The following is a 20,437-nucleotide window of genomic DNA, read 5'->3' as shown; positions in this document are numbered from 1 at the left end:
CCCTGCCTCTCTTCAGAACTCTCCAGTATAGTACCCATCCCACTCAGAGTAACTGCCTCTGTCCTCTCATAGGCCCAAAACATGTGTGATCTGATACTGATTACCTCTCTTCTCTCCTTTACTCTGCTAAGCCAAACCTACCTCCTTGCTGTGTCTCAATCAGATTGTACCTGGCTCTGCCTCAGGTGCATTGCACTCACTACTGCTCAGCCTGAAATCTACCAAGTTCAACCTCATACTATATTTTTTCCACTGTAGAAACTTCATTTCTGGATCCAACCCCTTCTGTACAGCCCATGCTTTAGAGATTCATACTCTCTTCTGCTGCTTTAGTTTATTTTTATTTTTTGAGCCTTAATACATGTATTTCCATTATAGTTCGTTTTAACCCTGTATGCCCAGTCCAGGCAAATTTTATGGGTCAATTGGGCCAAATATAAACATTAATCCAAGAACAGTTCTGTTAGTAACTTACTACAGTTATGTACCAATAAAAAAGTAGTAACAGGAGTTTCCTTGGATTTAGAAATTCATTCACCAGACTAATCTGTAGTTTGTTTTCCTTAAAATTAAAATAAAAACATTCTTCTCTAAGTTCCATCTCTAAAATCACATTGATAAACACAAAAATGTTTTCTAAATTTGTAAAGAAAACATGCATAAGAAGGAAGACTGAAAGAAAACATAACAACATATAAACATTGGTATTCTCTGGGTGGTGGCATAATTGATTTGCATTTTTCTCTGTATATTTATATGATTTCTAAAATTTCTACAATGAATATATATTACTTTTATGATGAAAATTACATTAATTAAAAGTTAATTATATCAGAAACTTCCAACCAAGATGGAGGCATGGGTAAATACACTTTGCCTCCTCCCACAACCAAAAGGACAACAATAAATTTAAAATATAAAATAACCAGAACGGCCAGAAAATCGACCTGTATGGATGTCCAACAACCAAAGTATTAAAGAAGAAACATTCATCCAGACTGGTAGGAGGGGCAGAGAGGGGCAGCCAGGGTAGAGAGGACTTGCAGCAAGGTGGCAGCTAGCTGACCCAGCTAGGCAGAGACTGGTAGACTGGCTATCCCACATTTGCATGCAAATAAATTGGGAGGAACAACTGGGGAGCCAGACAAACCATGCAACCCAGGATTCCAGCATGGGCAAATAAAGTCTCAAAACCTCTAACTGAAAAAACCTGTGGGAGTTATGGTGGCAGGAGAAACTCCCAGCCTCACAGTAGAGTTTGTAGGAGACACCCACAGGGCCCTAGAAGGTACACAAACCCACCCATCTTGGAATCAGCACCAGAAGGGCCCAATTTGCTTGTTAGTAGAGGAGGAAGTGACTGAAAGCTGGTGGAAAGCTGAGCAAGCAGCACTGTTCCCTCTTAGACTCCTCCCCCACAAACAGAGCCACAACACAGTGACATAGGTTGCCCCACCCTGGCGAAGACCGAAGGCGAAGACCTAAGGCTCTGTCCCTTACTATATAACAGGCATGCTAAGACAAAAAAATATATAGCCCAAATGGAGAACAGATCAAAGTTCCAGAAAAAAAATACAACTAAGTGATGAAGAGATAGCCAAACTATCAGTTGCAGAGTTCAAAATACTGGTAATCGGGATGCTCACAGAAATGGTGGAGTATAGTCACAAAATAGAGAAAAAAGTGAACTCTATGAAAAGTGAAATAAAGCTAAATACACAAGGAACCAAAAGTGAAGGGAAGGATACCAGGATTCAAGTGAACGGTTTGGATCAGAAGGAAGAAATAAACATTCAACCAGAACAGAATGAAGAAATAAGAATTTAAAAAAATGAAGAGAGGCTTAGGAAGTTCTGGGACAACTTTAAACATTCCAACAACCAAATCATAGGAGTTCCAGAAGAAGAGGAAGAGCAAGACATTTAAAACTTATTTGAAAACATAATGAAGGAGAACTTCTCTAATCTGGAAAAGAAAATAGACTTCTAGAAAGTCCAGGAATCTCAGAGTCCCAAAAATGTTGAATCCAAGGAAGCACACACCAAGGCACATCATAATTACATTACCCAAGATTAAAGAGAAGGAGAAAATGTTAAAAGCAGCAAGAGAAAAGGAGACAGTTACCTACAAAGGAGTTTCTATAAGACTATCAGCTGATTTCTCAAAAGAAACCTTACAGGCAAGAAGGGGCTGGAAAGAAGTACACCAAGTCAGGAAAGGCAAAGACCTACATCCAAGATTACTCTATCCAGCAAAGCTAGCATTTAGAATGGAAGAGCAGATAAAAGTGCTTCTCAGATAAGGTCAAGTTAAAGGGGTTCATCATCATCAAGACCTTATTATATGAAACATTAAGGGTACTTATCTAAGAAAAAGAAGATAAAAAATATGAACAGTAAAATGACAACAAACTCACAACTATCAATAACTTAACCTAAAAAAAAACAAAAATGAACTAAGCGAACAACTAGAACAGGAACAGATTCACAGAAATAAAGATTACCTGGTGGGTCATCAGTGGGAAGGAGTATGGAGGAGAGTAGGGGAAAAGCTACAGGGAGAGTAGGGGATCAAGCATAATTGGCAAGCAAAAAATGGACAGGGGGAGGTTAAGAACAGTATGGGAAATGGAGAGGCCATAGAACTTATAAATGTATGACCCATGGACATGAACTAAGGTGGGGGAATGATGGTGGGAAGGTGGGTACAGGGTGGAGGAGAATAAAGGGGAGAAAAAATTGGACAACTGTAATAGCATAATGTACAAAATATGTTAAAAAATAAAAGTTAATTATATCAATTTCTATGTTTTAGAAATAAAGTTAAAATTCTTCATTTAAGCAATATTTCTGAGTCAAGTATATTAACTTACCAGTGTTACTCCTTCATCATTTTTCTCATTAACATTTCCTCCACATGATAGGAAGTGTTTGACATCTGTTAACATACTCATGGGTCTCTGAAGCTTCATCTGGTGCAGTGAGGTCAGATCCACTCCTAGGGCAAAAAGAGCCTTTCAAACAGAATGCAGAGATGCTTCTCAGCTTCTGAAATGAAAACTAAGTTTCACCTTATATTCATTCAACCTGTTCATATTTGAAGCTTGTCCTCCACTTTGAATTCTCACTGAAAGCACTATAATTACTTCTCTTTGAAGCACTGTATTTCCAGCTAGAGTGTAGTCTTAAATAATTTTCCTCTTTTTATATCCTCAATTTGTGATAGAATACCTTATAATTGGCATGTTCTCAATGGATATATACTTTAGTATAAATCAACACACACACCCCAGAGTATTTTAAAGTTATACAGTGTTCATTCTCTGTGATTTTTTCTCACCAAAATAGTTGCCGCTAAAAGTGATGTAGTATCATGGGAAAAAAGAAAAAAAAAGACTTTTGTGAAAAAATTGAATCTGAATAAAGTCTGTTGTTTAATATATTGTACATGTGATACTAATTCTTATTACCTGATCACATTTGACAATATCTATGTAATGTTTGGTCTCTGAATCTCTGTCTGGTGCAGCAAGGGCACATGCCTGTGCCAAACTGAAATTACATTAACACATCAAGTTAATCAGAACCTTACCTTTCCTTAACTGTCTCTCCTAAGATAATATTGTTTTTGTAACAATTCAACTTTTTCTTTACTCTGTTATCCAGGCAGTATAGGGGGTAATTACCCTGCTATTATAGGTAATTTTATCATTATGCTGATTACAAAACGACCATCCATTGATTTTAGCATAGAATTCTCTAATAATCTCTTGAAAGTGACCTAATACCATTTTTTGTCTTCATAGTAAGGTTCCTAAGATAGCCAAGACTTGTAGGAAGAAAAAGAGTTGAGCTGCCAAATGGAAAATAAAGAGAAATAGCCCTGGCTGGTTTGGCTCAGTGATTTGAGTGCTGGCCTGCCAACCAAAGGGTTGCCAGTTCGATTCCCAGTCACGGCACATGCTTGGGTTGCAGGTCCCTTGTGGGGGTCATGTGAGAAGCAACTACACATTGATGTTTCTCTTCCTCTCTTCTCCTTCCATTCCCTCTCTAAAAAAATTAGTAAAGTATAAAACAAGATACAACTCTATAAAAGAAATAAAGATAAATAAACATATTCAAGCCAAAAGGGTGCTGTAACCCTCTTCCTAAGCTCTTCCTTCCAACCCTGATCACAGGCTTAATGTCTGACTGTCCTAGGCAAACAGGGTGCACTGTCTCCCTAATGCTGGGTGACCCTAACGAGGATGGTAAAAAGACAGCATTTTGAATTAACCTTATTAAGCGGAAGAAATACACAAGGTCATTTATGGACTGATTAATTTGGGAGTCCCCTGAAGAATAAACATCAAGGACTGAAGGTGAGAAGACCAGTTTCTGAGAATGTTCCAAAATAGAAAGACCAGAGTTTTAACTGAGGTAGTAACAGCATAATTGGTGAGTGATATGGACATATTAGTGAGATATCAAGAAGGCAGAATCTTTCAAGTTTGGTGAAAATTAGATATGAGAGATTTAGGAGAACAAAAGCCGTGTTCAGATAGCTGGGTTCCTGGCTTTAAAGGAACACATATAGAGTATATAGAATGACAACAATAAGTTCCATATTAGACATGTTATTTCAAATTATTTGACATTCAAGTCAAGATACTTAAAATTGCACGCATAAGCCTGAAGGTCTTTAAGGATATCTAAGGTACAAGAATATTCTTAAAAACATGCAGGTGGTAACAACACATGGAAGAGGGAGAGATACGCCAAAATAGTTTGTAGTGATAAAAGAAGATATTTAAAGCAAAGCCCTGGGAACCACCAACATTTTGGTGTTTGGATATGCAAGTGGCACATCCACAGAAAACTAAGTAGAAGCTCAAAGAGAAGGGGAGAACTCTGAAAAGATCTCTGCAGGTGAGAGAGTTTTCTATAACAGAGTGTGATCAAAGTCATCAGCTGTCACAGAAAGGTGAGGTAATAGAGAACAGAAAAGTGATCACTGGACAGAGAACCAAGGGGGGCAACCCAAAGATGGCAGAGACCTCTCCAGTGGATCAGCGGGGACAGTGGGCTGAGTATAGAAGATTAGGAACTCAGGAGAATAAATGTGAGAGACTTTTCCCAAAAGAATAGATTTGAAATGAAGTAGAAAGAGAAGTGTACAATGATATATGTTGAGCAAAGTTTATTTTCTTAATTTATTTTTCAGGGTCACTTTTTTCAGTGTATTATGCTTTATTATTACTTTTTATTGTTGTTCAAGTACAGTTGTCTCCATTTTCACCCCACCACACCTTCCCATGCCTAACCCATCCCTGCTTCCCACTCTTGAACTCATCCCCTTTGACTTTGTCCATGTGTCCTTGATACATGTTCCTTGATGGCACTCTCTATTATTCCCTATTAGCCCTCTCCCATCTCCTCTCTGGTTACTGTCAGGTTGTTCTTTATTTCAGTGTTTCTGGTTTCAGGGTCTTAAATATAATTCCCCCAGCCTGCCCATGGTGAGCACCTATCTGTCCTGGACCACCTTGATCTCTCCCTGCACTGCTTTCACTTCATGCTGGCTCATTTTATAATCAATTGATTTCCTTGAACACCAGCTGGTTTGCCTTGCACTGGAGATCTAATATGCATCAAATGCTCAATCCTCCTTGGTTGTCTTATTTTCTAGCCTGGATAGCTTAGGCGGTGAGCCAAGGTTAATTGCTGTGCCCAGGTGTACAGTGTGTGTCGGTGGTGACAGTACAATTAGAACTTGTGACCAGTGATTTTCCATGTAATCAACTTGCTCACGACCTCGACTGCCTCCTGCCACATGTGTCCTGATGCGACAGCATGATAAGTACTCTGATTTGAAACTGTATGATGCAGAGTGAAAATTCAAGGATTGCAGCTGCCTAGTTAAAAGAAGGTTGTGCTGAAGCATTGGGTGCTAAATAACAATAAAAATTTCATCTTGTAATATTAGAAATTTCTAAGGACATTGGCCCTCACTGTCACAGCAGAGAATTCTAAGAGTGCACCAACAAGTGGAGAATATATTGAATTAGGCAGTATTTACTGGATTTGTGGCAACCAATACAGATTAGTGTGAGGGACACTGTCAGAAATGGAACCAGATTGTAAATGAGGTGAGAGAGGGGCAGATGGATGGGAAGGCAGAGGTCAGTGCAACAGCAGTGACAAATGGAAAACAGAATTAAAAATTTAAGAGGTATTATATTAAATTTGTTCCAGCAAACATGTACTTTACAAACTGACTGTGACAGCCATCACCATGACATATTTTCTTCTAACTATTCAGAATCAGTGCCTTCTGGTCATTTTTTTCCTTAATCATTTTATAAAGCAACTTCTCAGAGGAAATGCACTTATTTTTATTTATATAGGATAGATAATACTGCTTTTGCAAACACTAAAATCCTTACCAAACAAAATCCTTTAATGAGTTGGAAAGGTTTGTAAGTAATGTTAATTCTTTTGTAAATAAAGACAGTTAATTCTAGTTTCTGGAGAAAAACATTTATCACAATGGCTATTCAAAAATCAGAACAGTAAGAAGAGCCAGAAAACATCAAATAGAACTGGCACAGCTAAATAAATGACAATCAAGTTCATGCCAATTCAGAACTATATGACTATAGGTCAAGTTTTGCAGGTGTGCAAATAATAAACTTTCCAGCAGTGGAATATGCATAATGTTCAGCTCATTCCATTTAGAAGTAATCAGTGCCCAAGTCAGAGTTGACAAGATGTGAAGAATGCAGGTGATCCCCTAGGTAAAAGTGGGTATATGAACTGAGGGAATGACTCACTACACCACACAGCCTGCACCCCGATTCACTTCTGTCACCCAAGCCATGACTAAGTGACCTTCAATAGCACAAATCAGCTCACATTTGCTCTAATGAAAATAACAGTAATACCTTGCTCTCAGAATTAATGAGACTATTTTTTAAGAACTCATGGCTGCTGAGTACTAATTATTATTATTATTCTAAGCCATTCTCAGAATAAATCTTTTGATTCAAGCCATCTGGAGGAGGCGAAGAGCACAGGGAACAAAAGAGGCAGATGTCGGGCTTTTCTTAGAGGCAAGAAGAATAGAGTCACAAGCATGGCTAGGTCCTGAAAAGTTTTAAACTTTTTCTCTGACAAAAGCTCATATCTGAAGGGATAGAAATTTCATCATTGTTATTTATAGCTAAATATCAGAAAGGAAGAAAAGGGTATGTCTCTTTATTTTAGTACCATATTGAGCTCAAGAATAACTGTGGGTCAAGCAGTGAGCTGGGCAGAGGAGGGCAAAGGGGGAAAAATTGGGACAACTGTAATAGAATAAATAAAACAGAAACAAAACATAACAATACCAAATGCTCCGGGCACTGCAGTCCACACTGCATGAATGTGAAAGTTGAAAGTGCAGGGTGGATAGGGTGATTGGTGCATTTGAAAGGCTCATCTGAGAGGGGTGCTGTTATCTCTAGCTGACTGTAACCTGTAACAATCCAAGATGTTCAAAAATATCAAGGGACTCAAGAAATACAGAATTTATGTTAAATCACTAAAAAAAAGATTTCAAGCACCTCTTATTTTACCAACATTGAACTTATGAAATTATACCCTGGATCTGAGCAATTAAATATTCTTTGTCACTGAATACATCTGGGGCCTCAGTCTTATCTTTTCAGGCCAGCACCATGATCATGGGACATTTTTCTGACAATGATTCTGTTTCCAAACATCACCAAGAGTGGATGCTGGGGTTCCAGTGCTAACTGCCCTGACTTAAGCCTTCAGTTACCAGCATGTTGTAATTCTTAAGTGGACCATGGCTGCTAAGAGAATACACTTCAGATGACCTTGCTCTCATTAACTTGAAATTCAATTGTGCTGGTTCACTTCCCTTCTCCTCCCAGTGGAGGACAGATCATAATTGCATGCCTAGTTCCACTAATTATGGACTTTAAATGCTTGTTAAAATGTTCCTTCATTGTTGGCCTCTAGAATTTTGCTGGCGTGCAAAAGCGCATTGACTAAATCAACAATGCATTGCGGTAGGAGAGTAAAATGCAGTGTAGAAACATAACTTATTTTATATAGTCTAGGGAAAGTACATCAACAGGAAATCATGTAAGCAGACCTGAAAAATAAATAACAATTAAGTCTACCAACCTATTCACCTACTATCTTTCTATAGTTTTTCAAAGCTCAGCCTACCATTTTCATCCAGATAAGTCAATAGGATAGAGCTTGATTCTGTCCCTTCTACGGCATAATCCAATGGGATATTTCCATTAACATCCTGGAGAAGCACGTTGGCTCCTGCCTGTAAGTGAAACAGAACAAATGTAACACATGTATATGGTTAACAGAGAAAGCGGATCACTCTTTTCATTTCTATCCTAGTCAGAAACCAGATACACAAAAAGTATACATTAGCTACAATCCTACAGAGAACTGGAATTATTTAAAGACAAATATATGAAATACTTTGTGAGAAACTTTGACAGACTAAAAAAGTTCAACTGACTCTTGCAAGACCCCTTCATCCCTCTAATGAAACCCCAAAAACCCAATCCATGGCTATTGAACCACCCACACCAGTGTGCTGGCTGCACCTACACAGCCTGCCTTGTTTTTCACACAACAGAGGAGCCCCAATGCCTTCAAAGAGTCCAAATGGCAAACTCTTTCATGAACTTTGGCTGATCTTTCTCAAGCCATTCTACAAAATCTTTAATCTCCTTGCTCTCCATAGACACCCATCTGAGAATTGTTCTCACACCATATTTTAATAATACCTGGTTGTGTTTTGTTTTTTCCAGAAACTTTTCAAAGGAAAAGCATTATCTGTAGGCATTAATAAGTGGAGTTTATCAAATCTGGCTGTTAGGTTTTAGCTTCAAAGGGCCCTCCATCAAGTGCCTACACCTGCTCTACCTTTTGCCCATCTCAGCTTAAATATGATAGATGTGCTTTTGCTCTAAAAAAAAAATACTGATCATGTAAATAGTTGTCATTGCTCTACATTCTTTAATGAGCTCCATAAAATTTATCAGTCATGGTTTATATCTCTTCTCCAAGGGCATGACATGAATGTGTTCCCAGTGTCCAAGATTTCGCATATTCCTACCAATAACATGCTATCAAACTCAGGCCAAATGGGAGTTTCCTCCTATTCTTTTTACTAATAGGTATCTGTATTACAATGTAAATATAGTTCACAGAATATCCAAATTCATAAATTTACATAAAATGTATGTCGCAGTCATAACTTAATGTTAAAGTGTGGGAGTTGCCATTTGTGTGTGTGTAAATTATATGCCTGTCTGTGTATAAATATCCTATACCTTAGGCTTTCCAAGGATTGTTCTAAATATATTGTAAAAACAAAACAAAAAAGTAGGTCAAAGTGGTATGATGTTCCATGTCTTAATATTTTCCCTCCAGAGAAGCAGTGTTGCTAACCTCACCCTCTACAGCAGCAGTACCCAACCTTTTTTGCACCAGGGACTGGTTTCGTGCAAGACAAATTTTCCATGGATGGGAGGGTGCGGGGAATGGTTTCGGGGTGATTCAAGCTTATTACATTCAAACTCACCTCCTGCTGTGTGGCCTGGCTCCTAGCAGACCCAGACCGGTACCAGTCTTTGGCCCAGAGTTTGGGGACCCTGATCTAGAATTTACCTCATTATATTTTTCTATAACTACACACAGATACTCCTTTATTTGAACAGAGCAAGTTATATATTTCAGATTTTCATTTACCTAAGGAAAGCAAGCAATTTTAAGATCCTAAAGACCTAGCTAATAATTCCTTTCTTCTAGTCTCCAACTATGAAAATAAGATTTTGCATACCTACCCAATTATCAATTACTAAAGAATAAATTAAGACACAGACCTATAGGGTATTGATACCAATTTCAATACTAATAGGTAGGAGATAATGGAATTATTCTTTTTCCCAACATGGATGTGTTTCAGATAGAATGTTATCTATAGCACATATCTGGGAACAAAACAGTGATGATAACTTAGAGTCATATATTTTCAATCACAACAAAAATAGATAGGAGAGCTAATTCAGTGCACTTGGAGAGAATATTTCTTTAAAAAAATATTTTATTGTTGTTCAAGTACAATTGTCTGCATTTTCCCCCCACCACTCTCCCTGACCCCAGCCATCCCTCCCCCCCTCCCCCAATTTAATCCCCTCTTGGTTTTGTTCATGCATTCTTTAAGTTGTTCCTGAAAACCCTCCACCCTTTCTCCCTACTATCCCTTCCCACCTCCCCTCTGGTTACTGTCAGATTGTTCTTAATTTCAGTGTCTCTGGTTATATTTCACTTGCTTATTTGTTTTGTTGACTAGGTTCCACTTAAAAGTGAGATCTTATAGTATTTGTCTTTCACCACTTGGCTTATTTCACTTAGCATAATACTCTCCAGTTCCATGCATGCTGTCCCAAAGGGTAGGAGCTCCTTCTTTCTTTCTGCTGTGCAGTATTCCATCATATAAATGTACCATAGTTTTTTGATCCATTCATTTACTGATGGGCACTTCAATTGCTTCAAGCACTTGGCTATTATAAATTGTGCTGCTATGAACATTGCTGTGCATAGGTTCCTATGGATTGGTGTTTCAGGGTTCTTAGGATATAATTCCAGCCAGATCAAAGGGCAGTTCCATTTTTAGTTTTCTGAGGAAATTCCATACTATGCTTTCAGAAGTAATGAAACTTTCAAAGCAAGTCTGAAAGTGAAACATGGTGCTGAATATTTCTGCTGGGTTTGTTCATCAGAATTTCATTCTGTTAATCACTCACTGGTCTGTGCTCCTTAATTACAAGATATTATTCCTTATGTAGATATGTCAGAATTTGCTAATCACAGATCACATCTTATTCCTCTTTATATTCCCAACACTTATTACAGTGCCTGGGACATTTCAGTGCTAACAAAGACTTATTAAAATGAAAATAAGGAGCCACTGAATTATACTAATTATTAAAAATTGAAGGAAAGAATTATAATTTTCATAATAATTTATAACTAAATTTTCTAACCTTTATTTTCAAGGGTGTGTAGATAATATTGTACTGTCACTATATGCATAGTTATGTTTTCTGCCTTCAGTCTTTCCATATGGATAATGAAGGGAAGCAGAGTTGCCACCCCAAAATACTCCTTTGGAGATATTTTTCTTAAGATAGTTATGGAGAAACAAAAGACTCAGGAAAAACCTTTCACTTTCCCTCTTAACCTCCCAAAGAAATTTAAATAGAGGACCTTCTCCAAAAAGGAAGACAACCTCAAGATAACTACAGTTTAACATAAACTAGTGTGTGATAGGCAGAGAGGAACCTGACAAAGTCCATTTGTAGAAAGTTCTCTCTCCATCCCATTGTTAAACATGGCCCAGAAAACATTTACTTACCAAACATTTGCTTTTTATCTCCCTGTGAATTGCCTTCCTACCCTTTGAAGTCCCAAACCACAATTCCCACTTTCTCCTTAGTTTCAGAATGGCATCTAAGAAGGCATGTCCAGAAAAATTCCAGCAATTGTTAATATAATGTCAATAGTATGTGCAACACTGATATAACCTGGCAGTCAAGGAGCGTGGACTGGAATGCACACATGTGAACAATGACAACTTCACTGTACTAGTCAGTGGGGGCAGTAGATAATGTTGAGTGAGCATGTGTACTGTGTGGCCATCACATTCAAAATGACTGAGTAAGTACAGCAATGAATCTGCATCAAATTTTGCATTAAGCTTGAACATTTTTCTGAGGAAACTATTCAGATGATTCAGAAGGCCACATCTAAGGGTGCACCCTTTCATGCTTCACATCTCATGCAGAGGTTTTTGACAGAGCCTCAAATCACCCAGGTGACTCAGCCCCACTACCACCCAGTTTGGGTACCCTATGACTTCTGTCTTTTCCCAAAACTAAAATCACCTTTGAAAGGGAAGAGATTTCAGACCATTGATGAGATTCAGGAAAATATTAATGGGCAGCTAATGGCGACTGAAAAAACTGTGTGCCCAAGGTGCCTACTTTGAAGGAGACTGAGGCATCATTGTCCTATGTACAATGTTTCTTGTATCTTATATCTTTTTCAATAAATTTCTTTATTTTTCATAGTGTGTGGCTGTATACTTTCTGGACAAACCTTGTAAACCTCAACTGCCCAATTATTCTTTGGGTCTCTATTCTTATGCCCTGCCCCTGAATCTACACTCATATAATACACTTTGGGCATTTTCTCCTATTAACCTGTCTCTGTTAGTTTGATTATTAGCCAAGCTACAAGAACTTAGAAGAAAAATTATTTTTTAGCCCCACAATGACATTTACAAAAGACTGACTCCCCACCCCCACCTCTCAATTCTCCTTGCCTACATCCCTTCATTTTTGTTTTCTTTGTGGGCTAGAGTGCCCCACCTGTGGTTGTCTGGTGTTCTGTCCCACCACCCAGACCATCTGTCCATAGACCAGATAAGACATGTGCAATAACAACATAGGTCCTAAAGCAGGGGTGTGCAGCCCACATCCTGCAGGTCACATTTGTCCCTGGGTGGCTATGGATGCAGCCCAACACAAAATTGTAAATTTACCTAAAATATTATGAGTTTTTTTTTGTGATTACTTGTCACAGTGTATTGAATACATGGCCCAAGGTAACTCTTCTTCCAGTGTAGCCCAGAGATGCCAAAAGGTTGAACACTCCTGTAAGGATCCCTGGAGAAGTTGTATTTCCTGAATTAAAATTCTGAAATTGTACATCTATTTAAAAAAATACCATTGAAAAGATTCATGGCTGATTATTATTCTAAAGCTGACTAACTTAGAAGTTAATGTGCAATTATAGTTGTTAATGGATCCCACTGGAAATAAGGCACTGATGACTTTCAAAGCAGAAGGTTTCCTCAAAATGTCAAAAGACTTCTCTTAATATGATCAGGGTGGTCTCACTTCTAGCATGCAGCAAGGGAAATGGCCCACGGGGTTGGGAATTAGTGGTATATAAGGCATTGTATTAGTACTTATTTTTTTAAAAAAGATACTTTGAACCACTGAGGAACATAAAATGAATTTTCCCAATTTTGCAAAGTGAAAGCTAACAAATAATTCAATCCAATAAAAATATTACTCTTGATATTGTACATTTTTAATGTAAGAATTTGAAACCTGTTTTAAATTACTATTTTTCTCTTCAAGACACAACTATCTTAATATCTTTTTAAATATGTTCTTTTAACACTTCAAATTATATTCCATATGTAAGTGTTCACTAGATGACTTCCCAGCTATGAATATAAAAGCCAGAGAAAAGTGTCCCTGAACTGGTGTATGTGTTAATTATATTGTTTCCTTGGAGACATGGCTCAGAATGAGGATTCCAATGGTAAACTAACTTTAATTTTCTCATGGGCTGGTTTGTGCATTTGATTGTGTATTCAGCTGTGTTATTTCTGGGGATGAGAAACAGGACAAGTTGAGGATTTTAGACTAGCTTTTCAAATATAGAACAAAGACTATCCAAGCCTGCAGTTATTTTATGGAATAATAACTTCAGCAATCACTACACATTTTCTCAATCTTAAGTAATATTTTAAAATTACTGAATGCTATCCTTTTGTAAAAACATGAATTAGGAATGAGGGTATAAAAGGATATTGAGAATGAGAGCAGATACAAGATACTTTTTTCATGATTGAAGAAAACTCATTTATATTTGATGCTCTAAGCCCTCAGGAGGGGGGAACGGTATAATGTCTTCCTGGTTTTACATTCCTACACTTAATCACCAGATGTCAAATTCCTTATACTGACAATGGCAATTAATACTTTGTCTAAATGAAAGAAGAAATTCCAAATTAAGTAAAACTACATTAGTAAGAACAGCTCAACAACAAAAAAACTGTTTTGTTCAATATAGACTCTGAGGCAAGTTCTTCAGCTTGGCTTCAGGAAAATCAACCAATCACATAGTGATTGGTTTTCATTAGGGAAATGAAAGTGATCAATGTTATATACGCAAATTCAACAGAAACTTCTCAAATGTTTTCTGTAATTGAGAACTGTTTAGTTCCTACTGGGAGCCCTAATCACATTTTCTTCCTAATTATCCAAACTGGGAGTCCACCCAACTTCCAATTTGTCTTAAACTGTTTCTGGACTATTGAAAATGGAATTCAAATATATCATTTCTCACAAACAGGAATCTAATTTACTGCCTATCAGGTGACATATGAACATTAAATATTATTTTACTTTATGTGACAATTTAGTGTCAATGACTATACTTATCAATTGTTTTAGTAATTCTCTAACACATTAATAATAAAATTTTCACTAGAGCTACCTAATAGAATTTTAGTAAACACCATGTTTTATACACTAATACTTTTAGGTACTTTTTTATTTTGATATAATTTCAGGTTTACTCAAAGTTTCAGGAGTAGTAAAAAGAATTCCTGTATACATGTTTGAGCTGAACTGCATCCCTCAGAAAGAAATGTTGAAGTCCTAACCCCCAGTACCTGTGAGCATGACTTTGTTTGGGAACAAAATCTTTGTAGATATAATTAGCTAAGAGCATGCCATGTTGAACAACCAGTATGATGGTGTCCTGTGTTCTAAAATATTATTATTTTTTTCTTTCCCAAGATCTGATATTCTTAAATATAATTTTTTAAAAAAGTTCTTTGTACATCTCAATCTTCATTCTACTGACGTAGGTATCCACTATATAATTTTTCAGATACAGAGGGATGATGGGCCCTTGGAGATGGCTGCAGATTAGAGTGATGCTGCAACAAACCAGGAAGAGCCTGGAGCCACCGGGAGCTGGAAGAGAGGAGGAAGGGTCCTCTCGTTAAAGTTTCAGAGAGAGTGTGGCCCTACTGACACCTTGATCTTGAGCTGAATTCGAACAGGTTCAAAACAGAATTCGAACCTGACCTCCAGAATTGTGAGACAACAAATTTCTGTTGTTTCAAGCCATTCAGTTTGTAGTACTCTTATTATGGCAACCCTAGAAAACTAATGTTCTTAATACTCTACCCTTTATGCTTTTCTCTCACTCCCCCCCTCCTTTTTTCTCTCTTTTATTTTTCTTGAATCATTTACAATTGAGTGACAGATACCCTGTCCCATTACCCCTAAATATTTTGGTATGTATTTCATAAGCACAAGGATACCCTCCTGTACAAAAGTAATGAAAATCAGAAAAATTTAACATTAATAAATGCTATTATCTAAATTACAGTCCATATTCAAATATCATTAATTTTTCCAATTATATCCTTGATAACTATTTTCCCCTGACTCAGGGTATAATCCAAGGTCACTCAGTGCATGTAGTTGCCATTTCTTTTTTAATCTCCTACAATTTGGAGCAGTTCTTTGTATTGTTTAAAGATCTTCTCTGATGTGTTCTTACAATAAGACTTTTAACAGGAATAGCACAGAGGGGGATGGCATATTCTTTGCAATGTTATCAAATGAGAAGACACAGGCTATCCCTTGGTCCCATAACTTTCATCACCTGGTTAAGATGAATTGTTTGTTTTGCAATGCAAATCTGCAGCTAAGAATCCAGGAGAGTTCATGCTGATGTCAATAGACAAATGAATACCTGAATATACAGGAGAAGAAAAAGCTTATCCTTATAATATAATAGCAACTAATAAATGTGGAAAGTGATAAAATTAGAAGTTACCATTCATTATAGTAATAATTGATTCAAATGAGAGGTATCAGAGGATGCTAAAACTAAAGCAAATGTCTACTGAAGAATAAAATATCTACATAGTGCTCAAGTATTTTGTCACAAAATATTCCATTTAAATATAAAAATGTTGGCTTCTAACTAGTTAGGAAAAATAGAAAAATAATATGAGTGTCTGTTTTGTGTTTTTGAATTGTAAATGTTTTCTCATCTTTTGTAGAAAATTTTGGTTTTATGCACAACAAGGAATAGTGAAAGTTATCCCAAACTAAAATATAACATACAAGGAATCATTTTAAGTGAGAAAATGTGTGATTGGCATTTTGCAAAATTTTATTTTAAGGAATAGGGAACTGTACTGGCAGGCCAGAAATTGCCTCAACTCTTTTTTTAAAGATTTTAACATTTATTAAACACTTTCAGCATACAATAAGCAACATAATATATGTGTTTTATAGAATAAGTATATCATTAGAATTACATGCTAGTTCTCAGTGTCTTACAGCAGAGTGATCCAGAAAAGGGACACGAATTGAAATCTGAATGATGACTAATCTCTTTGATACATGTAAAGCCTAAACCTAAGTGTTCTTCTTCTCTTTTCTCCCCATCATGCCTGAGGCTCCATGCCTACTGTATGTTCACTATTGCTACTGTAACAAATTACCAAGAATTTATGGCTTAAAACTATGCTAATTTGTTGCCTTATAATTTTTGAAGTCAGAAGTCCAAAACGGGTCTTTCTGGGCTAATATCAAAGTGTTGGTAAGGCAGTATTTCTTCTGGTGACCCTAGAGCAGCAATTTCCAGCCAGTGTGCTGGAAGATTTTTTTTTTTTAGTTTTACTGTTGTTCCATTACAGTTGTCCCCGTTTTTTTCCCCATTGCCCTCCCCTGCCCCACCCACCCCCTTCTCCCCTCCCATAGTCAATCCCTACCCCATTGTCCATGTCCATGGGTCATTTATACATGTTACTTTACTATACCCTTCCCCATTACCCCCCTTCTCCGCCCCTTCCCTTCTGTTCTCTGTCAGTTTTTTCTTTGTTTCCATATCTCTCTTTCTATTTTACTTGTTTGTTTTGTTGATTAGGTTCCTCTTATAGGTGAGATCATATGGTATTTCTCTTTCACCACCTGGCTTATTTCACTTAGCATAATGCTCAGTTCCATCCACACTGTCATGAAAGTTAGGAGCTCCTTCTGCCATGTAGTATTCCATTGTGTAAATGTACCAGTTTTTTGATCTACTCATTTACTGATGGGCACTTAGGCTGTTTCTAGTCCTTGGCTATCGTAAATAACACTGCTGTGAACATAGGAGCGTATAGGTTCTTTTGAATTGGTGTTTCAGGATTCTTAGGGTATAATCCCAGCAGTGGAATTGCTGGGCCAAAAAGCAGTTACATTTTTAGTTTTTTTGAGGACATGCCACACTACTTTCCACAGTGGCTGCACCAATCTGCATCCCCACCAACAGTGCAGTAGAGTTCCCTTTTCTCCACAGCCTCACCAGCACTTGTTCCTCATGTCTTCCCCACGTCATCTGCACTGCTGCTTCTGACCACCCACCACTTCCGCTGGTGTCTCCCCACACAGACCTTCCTAGTGCCCCTCACACATGTCTAATTCCCAACTGTATGGAATTTTACCCCCTGCAGCATCTTGAAATGGCTATTTCTTTTTTTTCTTTATTTTTTTTTATTGTTCAAGTATAGTTGTCTCCATTCCTCTCCCCATGACTTCCCCCCAATCCACCCATCCGCACCCACCCCCACCTCCCACCCTTGATCCTACCCCCCTTTGTATTTGTCCATGTGTACTTTATACAAGTTTCTTGATGACCCTCCCCCTTTTCCCCACATTACCTCTCACTCTGGTTACTGTCAGTTTTGAAATGGCTATTTCTTTACAACTTTCTTCCTAGAATCACTTATCTAAAAGTCTTCATTTCCACCAATTCATCACTTTATATTACCTAACTCTGTTCTAACTTTCTCAGTTTTAATTATGACCAAATATAATAAAAACACATATTTATGTATTAACAGTATCCCCCACAGGTTTTATATGAGAAAAACTTCTTTGTTACTGCTACACTCTAATCTGTTACACCTTCTACTATTTTATATTGCTCAGGAAATAACTGTAAGTGAATGAATGAATAAATTATTAAAAATATTAAAGTCTTTACTCAAACATGTCATTCATTTTTATCGTATTTTATTTTAGATACTATCAAATATCTTCCAAAAATAACACATTTTATTAACTCTACATGTAACCACATGCAATTGTTGCATACTGACAAGAGTTTGTATTTAGATATTATATTCTCAGTTGAAAAGTGTTCCCAAAAATCCTGATTGGTTCAAATTAAACTTAAGTGTGTTCAAACACTGCTCTATAGCTTTCATAGAATGAAAAGACAGGTGAGGATGATTAGCAGACCCTTCTAGGTTTATTTAACTTGTAGACTTAAGCAATATCCCAAATTCAAATGATTAAATACAGTGCACTTGCATTTCTTAGGAGGATACATTTCTTGGTATGAAAGAATACATTGCTGAATACAGTGGACAAAAGGCTTCTTTTTAAAAAAAATCATTACACACGCTGCCAGTTACAGTTATATAGTTGTAACACAAGTGGTATCTTAATAGCTCTTTAGAGAACTATTTATTACTTACTTGTTCTCCTTGAACACAAGTTTTAAAAAAGAATATTAAATTGTATAATTTATATATTTTTATCACTAATAAGTTTATATTTCAGAACTTCTTTCTTTTTTTCTTGAAATTTCATATGAACACTGGAATTTGAATTTCATATAATTTTCACAGGTCACAATTTTTTTTTATTCCTGTTTTGATATTTTTGAACATTTTGAAAAGGAAAATGTTAGTTTATGAGTCATACAAAAATGGGCAATGGGCCACATTTGGACTATGTGGCAGAGGTTGTTAATTCCGGGAATACAATAAAATATAAAATCTCTAATACAAATGACTATAATCTTTCAAAGTCTTGTTTGAAAATTTAGCTCCACTATTTTAATTTATTTTCCTTTTTACAGCTCTATTGAGATATAACTTAAATACACCATAGTATAAGTTTAAGGTGTTCAGTGTGATGCCTCGATACACAATTATATATTTTTTTAAGTTAGCAGTTTTAATTATAGGAAAAGCTCCCTATTTCTTAACATGTTTGTGCTTATTTGTATTTCTTTTCTACATTATCTTTTCAAGAGCTTTGTCTATTTAAAAATTGGAGTTGTGTTTTTTATTAACATTAAAAAGTACTTATAATTTTTTAGCACTAACTCTTTACAGGAGAAAGCAAAAATTATAAAACCAATCTATTTAAAATGCTGTGTTCAGGTATGATAAATCATACATGTTAACACAATTTAACTTGATTTTCATTATGTTTCCCTCAAATATATACATCAAATAGATTACATAAATTATTTTATTTATATTTCTTTAAGAAACTGTATTGGAAAGCATTTTATGTTGTATCCATATCCTATAAAGTTTTGGGGGTACACTGCCATATTAATTCATATTCATAGTCCTGCACTAAAGAAAACAGTTGAAAATTATCCCCTAAGTTTTCAAATTCATCTGATCAAAGAATACCCTATATTTGGGATAAAATAATATTCATTGCTGAAATATTCATGAAGTCTCATGCTAAACAGTAAAAGCTGCTACCCTACAAGAAATGCATACTCAAAAGAACAAAAGAAATTTAGATGAAAAGGAAATCTAAATAGGGCTTCTTTCACAGAAGTCCACAAAACTGTAATGTATTTTTCACTGTTTTGCATTCATTAAGGTAGCACGTTTCTTGAAACTATTAGAAAATGGAAAATGGAATATTAGAACTCAGAGAACTGCAAAATAGGGACATAAAAAGATAAGGCAGAGTTTGGGTTAGAGGTGATGGGAAGCAGAGTAGAAAGAGGAAGGGACCTTCCCTTGAAATGATGGAGAGAAAGGCTTGGGGTGAGAAAATCCTGGCTCTGTGCAGGCTTTCTGCTCACTGGTTTTGTGTCCAAAGTCAAACCACCTAATTATGCTATTTAGTTTGCAAAGCAGAGCCAACTATTAGTGCATAAGTATATTACAGTTATCCTCAGCATAAGCCTACTCATTCTCAGCCCAGTGCTTGACATAGAGAAGGCATGCAGTAGCTTGTATCTACACTAACAACTGTAGCTGAAAGATTTAGAGTACCATACAAAATGGATCATTTAAAAAGACAATCATGAACTGTAGTATATTAATTCACCCATCCTTCTCTGCCAGTACAATGTTTAGCTAAGTTTAAGAATCCAAATCTTTAAAAGAATGATACAGAATGGAAGTGCAGGAAAGAGAGAAGGGAAATTCAGCCCAGAGCTCCTTGAAATATTGAAGATGGTAGATTGGGTTTAATTATTTCCCTTCTCCCCCTCACTCTTACAATGCAATGTTTGACAAAAGCAAACTGTAGTTTTAAAATGTCATTCCCAGAATATACATGCACAATTAAAATTTTTTTGAATACAGTATTTGTAGCAGACAAAAAGAAACAAATAGAATGTCCTCTGTTATTACTGGAATTGAAAAAAAAATGAAACATGCCCTAAGATGTGTAAAGGAATCCTTTATAAATCTATTTCTTAAAAACAATCCACATGTAACA

The 20,437-nt window shown here is 36.5% G+C and overlaps 1 protein-coding gene across 4 annotated transcripts in view; it reads right to left on the bottom strand.

Moving 5' to 3' along the window:
• Positions 1–20,437, bottom strand: part of MYO16 (myosin XVI) — a 595,311-nt gene that overhangs the window by 372,488 nt on the left and 202,386 nt on the right. For 2 of the 4 annotated variants that reach the window (XM_036011451.1, XM_036011450.1), the window contains exons 5-6: positions 8,217–8,325; positions 2,873–2,997 (exon numbers count right to left, since the gene is read on the bottom strand). In XM_036011451.1, coding sequence (XP_035867344.1) covers positions 2,873–2,997; positions 8,217–8,325 — 234 coding nt within the window. Of the gene's footprint in view, positions 1–2,872; positions 3,014–8,216; positions 8,326–20,437 lie in introns of those variants that run through there. The other 2 variants (XM_036011452.1, XM_036011453.1) reach the window with 2 other exon arrangements.

The sequence above is a fragment of the Phyllostomus discolor genome, chromosome 11 (genome assembly GCF_004126475.2).
Source record: "Phyllostomus discolor isolate MPI-MPIP mPhyDis1 chromosome 11, mPhyDis1.pri.v3, whole genome shotgun sequence".
Taxonomy (NCBI): Eukaryota; Metazoa; Chordata; class Mammalia; order Chiroptera; family Phyllostomidae; genus Phyllostomus; species Phyllostomus discolor.
Note: the sequence above shows the minus strand (reverse complement) of the source record. Positions and strands in the feature narration are given on the sequence as shown.